Source organism: Triplophysa dalaica, chromosome 2, assembly GCF_015846415.1.
Source record: "Triplophysa dalaica isolate WHDGS20190420 chromosome 2, ASM1584641v1, whole genome shotgun sequence".
Classification (NCBI taxonomy): domain Eukaryota; kingdom Metazoa; phylum Chordata; class Actinopteri; order Cypriniformes; family Nemacheilidae; genus Triplophysa; species Triplophysa dalaica.
Genome location: NC_079543.1, coordinates 20,323,628 through 20,337,051, shown reverse-complemented (window position 1 = coordinate 20,337,051; position 13,424 = coordinate 20,323,628). Strand labels below are relative to the sequence as shown.

General features: G+C 39.0%; 2 protein-coding genes across 2 annotated transcripts; both read right to left on the bottom strand.

Moving 5' to 3' along the window:
- Nucleotides 1-1,017: 1,017 nt before the first annotated feature.
- tyrp1b (tyrosinase-related protein 1b) lies at nt 1,018-7,139 on the bottom strand. The gene is made up of 8 exons (XM_056766519.1): nt 7,075-7,139; nt 5,886-6,261; nt 4,828-5,147; nt 3,295-3,499; nt 2,650-2,817; nt 1,866-2,045; nt 1,629-1,778; nt 1,018-1,489 (listed from the first exon to the last, which is right to left on the bottom strand). Exons 2-8 carry the CDS (start codon nt 6,238-6,240, stop codon nt 1,284-1,286), a joined length of 1,584 nt encoding a protein of 527 aa, XP_056622497.1. The 5' UTR covers nt 6,241-6,261; nt 7,075-7,139; the 3' UTR covers nt 1,018-1,283.
- A 672-nt stretch (nt 7,140-7,811) lies between these two features.
- Nucleotides 7,812-12,190, bottom strand: si:dkeyp-118a3.2 (uncharacterized). The gene is made up of 6 exons (XM_056766563.1): nt 11,931-12,190; nt 10,506-10,577; nt 10,241-10,417; nt 9,877-9,997; nt 8,227-8,319; nt 7,812-8,126 (listed from the first exon to the last, which is right to left on the bottom strand). The coding sequence occupies exons 1-6, from the start codon at nt 12,166-12,168 to the stop codon at nt 8,003-8,005; spliced, it is 825 nt and encodes a 274-aa protein (XP_056622541.1). The 5' UTR covers nt 12,169-12,190; the 3' UTR covers nt 7,812-8,002.
- Between the last annotated feature and the right edge of the window lie 1,234 nt (nt 12,191-13,424).

The following is a 13,424-nucleotide window of genomic DNA, read 5'->3' as shown; positions in this document are numbered from 1 at the left end:
TTTTTAAAACATAAGCTACAAAAACATTACTTCTGGGCTTCTTGGGACAAAAGAATCACACTGATATATTTTAAGATATGTCAGTGCAAGTGGTTTTCGATTAAGACACCTCAAACATTTAGGTTAGTCTGGGACTAGGTTTAAACCCTGTCTGTAGAGTATTGTAGAGATGACGTATTTTTATCAAAATCCCCCCAAAATAAGCGCTGTGTTTAACAAAGGTTTATATTGTTTACATGTTTTGTTCTATCCAGATAATCTTTACAAAATAACACAACATGTGTTACTTTTGAAGCCTGTACAATCGGCAGAAGTAAAAAGCTAAGACTAGGCTATAAGCAGACTACACTACGGTCACTTGATATAACCATCACCACCAACGGTTTTAAAGATTTGTCCCCACGTTGCAATATTTGTGAGATTAGTACGTGTGATGATGTTTAATGTCACGGCCAAAGGATGTAGTCGCTTTTAGCAACCGCCATTTTTGAGACAAGGCTTTAAAAATAACTATGAATGGGCTTATTAATGGTGTGTTTCATAAATGTCATGAAAATGTTTAAAGGGTTTTGTTAACCGCAGGCAACTCTGCGGCACTCTATTGTCATAAAAATATTTCAAACTATTCCAAAACAGAACTTGAGTTCATTTCGGGTTTTTTTTCATTTTGAGATCTGCTAATACTGTAGTGGGTTAATGAATATTTTGATCTTATTTAGCGAAACGGAGACACATCAGTAACGCCAGAGCTCATTGGTTCTTGCATCACACATGATGAAATATCTTGTCATGAACCATGTCATACTTGGGGGAACAATACCAAAGCAGCTTCCAACAACCTTCTTGAATCTTGACCAACCTGAAATGACCCCTGACCTGTTTTTTCCACCTGACCTACTTTACATAAAAGATAAGTGCTTAAAGTTAAAAGTATCTGCACAAAAAAATAGTACAATGGCCTTTTGGTTTAAGTTTATATCAGTCATATAAAAGAGGTCACACCGTACATTAGCCACAAGTTATGTATTCATAGGACATTTGTAAGCAGTGCATAAAAACTCAAGGCGACACTTTGAACATTAAATGTGTTTTAAGGGTACATACTAGTGGATTTTCAATGTCTCGCCGGACACGAAGAATACCACGATAAAGGCTCATAAATTAAGCCCCCTGTGTTCACAAAACTTTTACGCTGCCTTTGAACGGTAATAATTCATAATTCATACTCTGAGAGTACAGTGTTAATGCTCAGTGCAATGATAAAATCGTGTTTCTTAAATTCCTCAGACAACAGACTGAGATTTTCCGGCACGTCTCTCATCTTCAGAGTACCGCCGGTACTGTTCCCCCAGCAGCGGCTCCAGACCCTCAAGCGAGCGGTATGAGCGTGCCCGGGCAGCACACCCAAAGACTCCGCCCACCACCGCCACAATAAGCACCACGGCAACGATTGCTATGGTGATGATTTCTGAGATGGTGTAGGACCGAGCTGTAGAGAGAGATAAGTGTATGAGGAAATTTGTGCCACTTGTATTCGCTTTGTAAATTGTGCGTCAAATTTACATTTAAATAAACGTTTTGACTGCTCTGAATTATTTCAGACTATACTGCTCATGTAGGCTACTCACTTGGCCACTGAACCTCATAGGTGTAGCCCAGGTTGTCTGGGGCGACGACAAACATTTCGGCATTTCTGACCGGCGGCCAAAAAGGAACCATGTTGAATTCTCTGTTGTGACCTATAGGAGCATTTTCCTCAGGATAGGCCACGGTTCCCGCTGTATGTAAAAAAGCGCACAGGTTAGGATCACACAGTCTCTGCGACACTCAACTGTTTTTTTGGTTATGCATGTGTGTATGGTTACCAGCGGTGTGCCTCTGAAGCCATTCATCAAAGATGGCATCCGTAAAAGTGTGAAGCAGAACAAAGATGGGGTCGTTTGGTGATAGGTGGGTCTGTCCACCTGTGCCGTTGAGAAACAAATGAGCCAGGTTGTGCAGACTCCTCACCACTGGGTCATAGTTACCCTGGGGAGCACTGTAACCTAGTGACACAACAGAACACTGTTTATGAGTCTTCTCAAATCTTCAGGAATTCCCCAATGCTACAAAGTCCAATGCAGGCAAATTAAACAAATGTGGATCTATTGCTTTAATAGACATTTTCCACAAATAAGGTGCAAGAGGGCTTGTTTTTAAATGGCAAATGAATAAAGATGCGTGAGAGTTCACCCCAAAAGAAGATTTCTGTCATCATTTACACGCCCTCTTAAACAGGAATGACTTTCTTTCTTCTGAAGAACACAAAAGAAGATATTTTGAAGAATGTTGTTAACTGGCCCCCATTCACTTGCATTGGTTTTGTGTCCATACAATAGAAGTGAATGGGTGCCACTGCTGTTCGGTTACCAACTTTCTTGAAAACATCTTCTTTTGTGTTCTGTGGAAGAAAGAATGTCATAAATGTTTCAAATGACAAGAGGGTGAGTAACGGATGATTTTCTTCTTTGGTTGAAACATCACTTGTTAATATACTTGAAGTATAAAACAGGTTTGAATGCAAAGGCTCTGTTTGGTTGAAATGAAATGTACACAAAATGTGTGGAATGGCCGTGTAACGTAAAGTAAAGTTGATCTGTGATACCGTACCCTCAACAGTATTCCTAAAACTCTGAGAGGAAGTGGAGTAATAAGGTGGCGTGTCAAAAGTGTTCAGTTCTAGGCAGTCGATGACATCCTGCGGTTCTGGTAATCTCTGAACCATAGGTCGGGCCACATTACCAGCAGGATTCCTTCGGATCGGACTTGTCTCTGTACCTGAAAACAGATCGGGCAGAAGAAGTTGAGAAACACGCAACAAATGTCTTGATCATATCCAGCTTTCTCAATGGATTTTGAAAAAAGCACAATGCAAGATTATACCACACAGTGTTATCATCAGTCTCGACTGAGTCACTTGCAAAACACAATCACATGATGCTAATTGTTTTGCCCATATACGGTTTTATCTTTTCAGCTTTTGAATGCCTTGAAGGATTAGTTCAAACAGCATGTGAGCAGTCTTACGTCTCGGAATTCATGTGCGCACATGTACGTGCACGCTCGCTGTGCGCATGTGCGTGTTTCACTGTTGCAGATGGTCTCCAATGTCTCACACTCCCCCACATTCTCACAGATCTCCCACCAGGGAAAGGACACAAAATAAGACGTGTGTTCCTATAATGTGTGTACGTGTTCGTGCATTGTAAGGGAAGGGGGTGCATGTGACTGCTATGTTGTGCGAATGTGTCTTACTGTTGCAGATGGTCCCAAGTGTTTCATACTCCTCCACACTCTCGCAGATGACTCTCCACTGAGAGAACACAGAGTTGGAACTGATGCCGTTCATGTCAAAGCTGCTTCTGGCTCCCAGCAGGTCATCCGTACAGATATCACACTCGTTGCCTCCGATAGCAAAGTTCCAGTATGGAAGGGCAAACGACGGGTCGCCCAGCATGTCCTACACACACACACAATGCAAATCCCCAGCACGTACCATTAGCTGATCTTTCTTTCAAAGGGGGATTTCTGGTATTTCTCCTGCTACATCATGATTAATGGCTTTTTATGTAATTGCTAAAATGTTAAAGAAACAGCGCATCCCACAACCTAATACTTTGTAATTATTTCCTCACCCTCTCTGTTTAATGACTTTGTTTCATAGAAGATTTTTTGGATTTGTTTGTGCTGGTTTTGAGTATATCTAGGCTGCTTTTTAATATAATGAGTGTGAATGAGGGCCGCATGGGGGAAACCTGATATGATTTAGGTTGGCGTGGGATTAAAAGCGCTGGTATTTATATGAGTTGTGGGCAGGAGCGGGCGGTCTGACAATAGCCTTTTATTTGAAAATGAGCTTACTTTTGATAACAACATGCAACAAATTAGCCAATCCTTTTTCGGAGACTAGGAAGGTAGTGCATTACAATGACAAAGCAAATCGTAGATATGGTATTGTCAAAGGATTGGAAAGTGTTAGTTTTAAAATCTATTGTTACAAATCTTGATTATTAACTCACCCGCAAGTTATTCCAATCCATTGTAAATTGTGTTGTTCTGCTGAACACAAATAAAGATATTTTGGAAGAACGTTTGCAACCAAACAGTTCTGAGGCACTATTGACTAAAAACTACTATATGGTCAATGGTGCCCCAGAACTGTTTAGTTTCCCACATTTTTCAAAATATATTCTTTTGTTTCAACAAAACCAAGAATTATATTTCAGGGTGAGTAAAAATGATGAGAGATTGTGTCATTTTGGGGTGAACTGTCCCTTTAAGAAGTAAAAATAAAATTCTACATTTTTTCATTCTACTCTTAAAATGAAAATGTTGTTTTATAGAAATAGGATCAAAATAGATTCAACAGAAAAATGTAATGTAATTAAAACGTAGATACGATAGGCTATTGTAAACTGCAACATTTGAGATGTGTGACAACCTGGCTGAAATTTTTTGTCAGGTTTGGTCCAACCTCTTGTAAGGGTTAAATAAGTCTAAATTATTTGTAATTATTCATTTAATTATGATTTCCTCAACAAATCAGTTCATTTATCGAAATGATTTGTTTATGAATCATACAATCTGAGTCATGTACTCTTTGTAGCCCAATGGTCAGAATAGTTACTCAAAATAAAGTCTGTTTCTCACATGCAGCTTTTATATGACCCCAAAACATATGAAACTGAATCAGTATTCACTTTCATTATATAAAAAATTGGCCAAAATGTATTTAAAGAATTCACTTCATTCAAAATGAAGAAATCTTTTTCATTTAATTTGGGTCACCTGCATGTCTCTCTCAAGTTGCAGCAGGTGGTATCTATGCCAGGTGACGAATCCCGGCCCTTCGTGAGAGAAATCCACACCTCCGAAGCTCTGCTGACCTGGACCCATGTAAGTCTTGCTGACCGAATAGTAGTGGGTCCAGACGAAGTAATTGTAGATGGAGATGTTCTCAAACTGAACAGTTCCATTTGCGCCGAAAATCTCCTGATGCCGGCGAGGGCAGATGACAATATCAGGTTGGATGGTTCTTTTTGCCTGGTCCAGAGCGTTCACGAAAGCTCTTTTTTCGTCTGCAGACATCTGCATTATGTTACGCCGCACTAGAGAAACACAGTTGTACACACATCACATGATCATAACAATTTCTAATTCATAACAAAACCTATTCATATCTCATTTACTAATTCCAATCTTTCTACAATAAAATAATCATTTTAGTTTATAATATTTGCCTATGATATTTGAACGTAAAAATGTATGCATTTTTTTACATTTCACGTAAAAAATAATTTGTTGTTATACAAAATTTTATAAAAATTATATACGTGAGTAAACTATACCAGTAACAGATTGACTTTAATAGTCCTCAAATGATAAAATAAAGAAATATAATACGTAAATATTGAAAAAATACTTTACTATTTACTATTAAAAATAATAAAGAAGCCCTGTTCATCTTGAGCCAGGACAGTTGTTTCTTTGCTTAAACTGTGATATTTAAGCATTTAAAATATGATTTAAAGTATATAAAATATTTAAAATGCCAAAACAAAACACTGGCACTTATCTAGGGATATGTCACAGCAACCTGATCTTATTTTACAAGGTGGCTTTTTCACGTTGTGAATCGTACAAAAACATACGATTACTAGAAAAAAATAGTGAATCCCCCCCTAGCCCCTAACCCCAAAGTCACTGGTGCAAAAATAAGATCGTACGACTTAGCCAAAATTGTGATGTGCAATTTATTATCAAGTAAGACAGCTCAGACAGATTAGTGTGAAGCCTTGAAAAGAGGCCATGGTCCATGTGTGCGTAAATAGGTGTTTCATCCTCACCCACTGTGATTCTTTGATCACAGTTCGGTCCTGTCAGGCCGTGACGGCATCGGCCGCAGTTAAATCCAGTAAAGTTTGCGTTGCATTGACAGGTTCTGTTAAAGAACCGCAGAGGCCATCGTTCACGGTCGTCACGCCCATCGTGAGGATACTGAGGCCCGTGTGGGTGGCGGTCGGCTGCAACTGACACACACTGACCCCTCCCAGTGCTGGATCCGCACTCGTCATTGGCAAGTTCAGTAGGTGATGGGCAGCAGGTGCCACTCTGGAGACCCTCTGGTGTCATGCACTGACGCGGAAACTGTGCGTTCGCCAGTACAACGCACATACTCATCAAACACACACTCTTCCACATTCTGAAAAGACGTTTATGTACCTGCATTTATAAAAATATACAAATGAATGCTTTGAGTTTGCCAGTTAAGTGATTTCAAAAGGACACTATTGATTGATTATTTATTAGAAATATAGGTGCTTTTTAATATTTTGGACTTTTAATACTTTTAAGCAGTGTCCTATTAAAACATGTAATTATAATTCGAACATAAAGATGTAAATGATGCAACTTGTTACAGAGACTATTCAAATACAATTTTTATATAAAAAATATTTAAGTTTATGAAGGTTTTGCTAATAGAAAAATGAATGCTGTGGCTCCATTTTAGTGGAACCACCAAAGATTTTGAACGAAATAATGTTCTGCCTTTTTCTGCAGAATAAATGCCATCTTAGCTTTTTAGATCAGGATTATAAAGAATAAGATCCATTTTACTGCAGCATATCCAAAAATGTAAGAAATGTATTACCCTATCAAAAAGAAACAATGGAAAGCAACAGTTGATTTTGTTCTTTCCGTCTACCTTGGTTCAAAGTTTGTATTTTTAGCTTCTGTAAAGTAGTATAGGCTTGCAGAACAGAATTCTAGAAGCATCAAAGGATTCGTACACAAATCCTACAACCTGAAACTGTCTAACTTGTTGACTTTGTCCTCAGTATAAACCCACCCACATAGATGTTTCCCTTGAAAAATACAAGCCACGTTCTTTGTCAATTTAGTATTGTGAGTTTTTCACAAAATATTAAAGAACATAATATTTTTACACCTATTACCATGCTTCTCCCAGCCCATTAGTTTGTTGAACAGATTTATTAAACAAACAAACAAAAAAAAGATAAAAGAGTAAAGTACCTTATATCATCCGTTCTTTTTCCTTTTATGCCTTATTCTTTTACTCTCACTCTCTCTCTTTCAGCTGTACTGTAGTGCCCCCCTGTGCTGCCCCCTGGCCAACTCTTTTATACGTACACCCCTCCTGACTGCACTCATCTCTGATCCCTTCATCCCGTGACTAGCAACCAGTAAAGAGAGGGAGAGGAGGGGAGAGAGAGAAAGGGTGAAGAGAGAGTGTAGAGTTTTCCATCCTCTTCAATGAATGTGGTTCTTCACTGTATTGGTTTAAAATGCATGTATTGACCTTTTGAGAAGTGTATGGGTTCAGTGGTACTGAGAAGAACCAAACCGTACAACATCACTAAGAGAGTGTACATTGCAGATTTGTGTAGTAAGTAAAGAGGAAAACCTAACATTTCAATGTTGTTTAATTTACCAATAGTGCTAAACATAGCACTCCCAAACTCTAACAATTCATCACCATACTTTTATGAAACTTCATTGTAAATAACATTATTTGATGCATTAAAAAAGCTCAGCCAAATAATACAACTTTGTCTATTGTGCAAATGGTAGTTTTGACCTGGTAACACTTCACTTCCATTGCATGCAAAGATGCTTCAATAATTCTTTCCACTAAGAAAAAATAGATTTTGAGCAACTTTTGGGTAAATAATACAGAACAGAAAGGTTACCATAAGGTTAAGTGAAGTGCGGATATTGTTCACCTTCATCAAGTCTTGTACAGTGGTGATCGAGGACAAAACATGTTGATACAGCTCCGTTGTGTACATTATTGAAGACATCTTACAGAAATCACTATATGGTGAATAACCCAGGAGTGACATTGCTGTCAAGACTAATCGGACCATTCATCACACATGTTCATGCTGTCAGAAACTCAATTATTTACACAAACACAATTATACTTTTAAGGTCAGCAGTGCTAAACAACAGAGGTTCTGAGGTCATGGGAGGAGTTTGTCTCGGAAGAATGTGGCGGGCCTGTTGTCATAGCAACGTCCTCTTCCTGGACCTGTGAATATTCTGGAAGGTCATCTACAGCGATTCTGAAAACACAAACAAGAACAATGCTGTTGCGTTATTGCGCTTATTGTTGTGTACAACTATAGTTGTAGGCGCAATGAATGTGTGTGGTCGTGTACTCACTGTTCGTCGATTGGGATGGTTGTCTCTTTGTTGGTTGCATCATATTCTAAACCTCCATTTCCCCTTGCACCCAGTTTCTTTGGGGTTACGTTACTGTTAATAGCATAAAGTCGGAAATATTATAGGAAAGGAATTGTTACATTAGGTTTTCAAACATAGTTTGCAACTGTTATAGACGAGAGGTGGGTAGGGGACGTTAATATTTCATTTTCTCATTTTGTTGTGTGTTCGCTGCGCAGACTGATCGACTTCTGACACTCTCGAATCACTTTAACGTCGGTAACCGAGCGGTCTGCGCAGCGCCGCATAACACTCAGCAAACCTATTTTTAAACTGTTGTCTTCCGACTCTTCCACAAAGGCATCTGCAATAAAAAATAATTGCATTGTGGCCATATGACACTATAACCCCCATGTGCACTACCTGCACACGTTTGATCTTTGATCCGTGAAGCCTTGCGCTCTATTATCCATCTCTACTGGCTGCTTGTAACGTTAAACGTTAAGTTCTTCGCAAGTTTGCTCGTGAGTTAATGTTAGATTTGCCTCCTGAAAAGTGTTCGTTTTCATTTGATGTCCTAAACAGTGTTGGGTAAGTTGGGTAACTACATAAAGTAGTATTTATTAACTGACCAAAGTATTACAAATGTGAGAAGTATAAATTAAAGCATGGATTTTAAAGTTAGACTTTGAATTTTGATGTCAATTAAACTATTGCACACACATATAGTACACAAAGTATTTAGTTTAATTACATCAAAATTAACTGTAATTACATTACATAAAAAATAAGAGTAATCCCGTACTTTACTTGTTTTAAGGGAAAAGTTATTAAATTACGGTAACTAATTACTTAGTAACTAGTTACACCCAGCACTGGTCCTAAACTAGCGCAACGTAATTAATGTATCATGTTAATATCACTGAAAATAATTTCCACCTCCTGCACATGGTTTTGGTGTCTGGTATTACTATGGTCTCATATAATTATTGAACAAAAGCACAAAAATATCCACCATTCCACCACCACGTTTAATATATGTAAGTTTAATATTAAGCTACTCTTATTATATATATATAGACATGGTTTCATAAAAGGAGCATTACACACAACTTTGCATTTGTCTTGGTTTGCATATGTACATTGGTAATTTCATTTGAATGTGAAAGCTTCTAATTGTATTACATTTGAGCACACCAAACGTAATAATAACATTTGTGTTTTAAATGTACTATACATCACTTCAAAACTTACTAAGTGCAACTTGTTACGTGTAAACAGGACGTGTTTGCATAGACGGTTTCAAGGGATGCACGCACGCACATGGTCCTATCTGTGTTTGATTATCCCTCTGCCTAGGGTCTAGCAAAACAACATTTTTTTTTTTATTTAATTGATATTAATATTAACTGATATTAATATTTTATTGTATATTAATTGTATTAAATTAAAATTGGTTCTTCGCGAAGGTCTAAGAATTTAAGTTTGGGCCACATAATGTTTGCTGATGTTGTTGCAACTGAAACTGTCTGTTTCTATGGCTGCACATGTATCTAAATGACATCTTTGTAGTTATTGCAGTGGTGTTAAAATAACTCCTCCTCTTTTCAAAGTCTTGTGATAACACACACACTCACATTCAGTACAGACCTGTTTGGCTTTCTCCTGCACTTCAGAATATAGACAATGGTGACAGCAGTTTGCAGGATGAGAAAGAAGGCTGCCGCTATGGCTCCTATCTTCCAAGCTTCCTGGCCTGAGGCTTTGGAATCTGAAATGTAAAAGAGATCACTGTCAAAAATAACAAGTTGAATATATAATAAAAGAAGAGAAACGGGCAGGTGTGAATATCTTTAGAGCCTTCCATCTATTAAAATGATGCAATGCTGAAATCACCCCACCCTGTGAATACATGTATCTTCATGCATTTTATTCCCATAAGTACATTTCTTTCATCCAAATGTGATTTTTTTGTCTTTGGTATTGAACCCTGTTTATCATGACATTGTCTCACAAGTGGAGTCATTGGGTTCCTCTGCTCGTGCTTCACTTTCTTTGAGCCCCAGGCCAAGGGTGGGTGTGGGGGGGAGGTCCACAACTGAGTTCACCAATGCTAGTTCACCATGACTGTTCTCAAACGGATCCCTGGAGGTGATAATTTCATTCACGTCATTGACTTCATGCGCTCTATCTGTAAAAGAATCAGAAGTTTCTACACAGTCATTGTGTTGTGTCCACATACTGTGGGTATCAGTAGGTTTTAAAGAAGGGGATCATACCGCCTGTTGCTTGAACCTGTTTAATGACAGGCTCCTGCCACTTCATTGACCCTTTAGTGTTCACGATGACCTCTGTTGTGAAAAGAGAGAGACATTTAACACGGTGGTGAAAATTACAACAGAATGGTGACACCAGAGCTTGGGGTAATATATGAAATTTGAAGTTATGCTTTCACGGTCTATACATACATATGTGAATGGCGCCAAGAAAACTTTACAAATCAGTGTGTATCTTCATAATTTACAATTTGGTATAATTGGTACAGAACTGTTATTATTTGTGAATTTTGTACAATCCAGAATTTCCCCAAAATGCAACTCTCATTTAAAATAGAAGCATTAAGCTGTTATGTAATGCATGGGATTTAAAGTCACTGTGAAATTGACAACTCTCGTTTTTTTTTGGAAGATTTGAAGTGTTTTTATAAAGGACTTGTGCTAATTCTTGTGCAAATTTGCAGGTTACAAAAACGACTTATCTTTATGTGCATTGATCATGCCCGATAGTTTACAGTAACTTAAACATCATTTACTTTTTTTTACAAAAAAATACATCATGGATAGCAGCTTTCAAACAAATGCCAGACTCAATAAAGTCTAGTTCTTTTAGTGTAATGTCTACATTATGGATATGGGGTTAAGGGGTATCTGAGTCTCAGCGGATTGAGTGTGTTTCTGTATGTAGGTCACAGGAACAGCAGGAGAGGAAACATATAGGGCATGGTTTATCAGAATTTATCATATAAAACTGTCCGTTATCTTGCTGGTCGCTATGAGGTTTCCATACAGTAAATGTTAAAATAAAACTGTTTATTAGAGATAACAATTTTACAGTATCCATTTTGCATATGTTTCAGTCTTTTTCCTCCTCTAATGTAGAGGGGAGCTCATGTGTTCCACCCCCACACTATTGTCTATCCTATTAAATTATATTATATTCTGTGTTTTCAGGAACATTCTCCTCCACTGTTTCAATTCAAAATCTAAATAATGTGATGGCATTCACACTGTGCACAGCTTGACTGAGGCAGTGTATTTCAGCAGTGTGATTGTGTAATTGATGGTGGGTAGATCATGACTCAGAGAGCACCCAGGGGCCAGACTTTAGACAGTCATCTTCAGAGAGGCATGTTATAAATCTTAAGGCTGTTATAAACGGAAGGGTTGCCCTCGGGCGGCTAAGTTGCTTTGCCGTATATCGTAAGTGCAAGGAGCAGACAGTGAAGCCTAATTACATTATGTGAATTCTGAAACCGTAGCAAACCCGGTAATTTGCCACTTTGTGGACAACTGGTTTAGAAAGCGTTAAGCATTTGTAAGCTTCAACATGAAGATAAATTTGCAGTTTTATGGTTCAACCTTATTGGATTTTTCCAGTTTGGGATGGTCTTGGGTAGCAATTACGCATTACAGAAATTGCAATACCTGCTTCCTGTTGAGTTTCCACTGCTGCTGTTTTTCCGGTAGGTGGGTCCTCATCCTCTCCTAAAAACGTCTGAAGCTCAGTTTCAGTTTTTACTTTCTCTGCTTCATGTTCTTCTTCTAACTGTTCCTCAACTACAACACCCATTTCACCCTCCACCACTATCCCAGCGTTTCTTTCCTCTTGTCTTAACTCTGATTCTGTCTCTGCCTCTGGTCTTTCCATAACCCCAGGTAGCATTTTTACATCTTCTTGGAGCCCTTCTGATTTAACATCTTCACTGGCTATTGTCACCTCTACTTTCTTTGCTTCCACAGTCTTCTCCATCTCGGACACTTGAGGCTTCCATGCGTTTTCTGTCACTCCTGGACTTCTTTCAACCTCCTCGCCTGGGTTGTTGTCATATTGTATGTCAGCTGTGAAAGCGTGGACAGGTGATTCCTCCATTTCCAAATGCTCAGCAACGTTTTCAGTATTTGGTTCACCCACTGTAACAACCTGAGGGCCTAACAAAACTGACTCTCCACCTGACTTTTCTGGCTCCTCAACAGATTCTACTACCTCAACGACCGACTCCGCTGCTTTTATAATTGATTCTTCTGTTGTTTTGACCGGCTCTGAATCGGATCGCTCTTGAAACGTTTCATGTTCTATAAGTCTCGAAGGTTCCTCGTCTGCATCTTGAGTAAGCTTTGCTTCTTGAGCAGGTCCCTGAACTGATTCCTCATCTGTTTGTTCATTTGATTCTGACACGTGGGCATCTGGTTCTCCCGCAGTGAGATCCGCTGTCTCCTCTTCACTAACTCGCACTGCAGCTGCTTCTTCTGTTGTATGATCTGCCACGTTCTCTGACATTGGTGGCTGCTCTGTTGGAGTCTTCCGTGGTACATGTTCTTCTGCAGTCTTCTCCAAGGCCTCATGTATGGAGCCTTCTGTTGATATCTGTATTGCCTGCTCAAAGGCTGCCTTCACCGCATTAATCACATCACCAAGGCTCGGTGGGGCTAGCTCGGGGTCAAGGGAAGGGGTAGCAGCATCTGGGAATGGAAAAAAGACAACTCGAGAATTTAGAGTAGATTAAATTGGGTCACATCAGCAGACAGTGTCAATAAACATTATGAACGTTTCTTAGCCAAACTATTAAAGTGCAGGATTTGTTGGTGAAATCCACAGTTAAAAGCAGAATTGATAGCAACATATACGTCATGAGATACGTTCCCAAGGAACACACATATTAATAAAAATGAAGAGTCTTTAAAATTTTGAACCATGACTTAGTAAGCGGGGGCACGGTGGCTTAGTGGTTAGCACGTTCGCCTCACACCTCCAAGGTTGGGGGTTCGATTCCCGCTTCCGACTTGTGTGTGTGTGGAGTTTGCATGTTCTCCCCGTGCCTCAGGGGTTTCCTCCGGGTACTCCGGTTTCCTCCCCTGGTCCAAAGACATGCATGGTAGGTTGATTGGCATCTCTGGAAAAATTGTCCGTAGGGTGTGAGT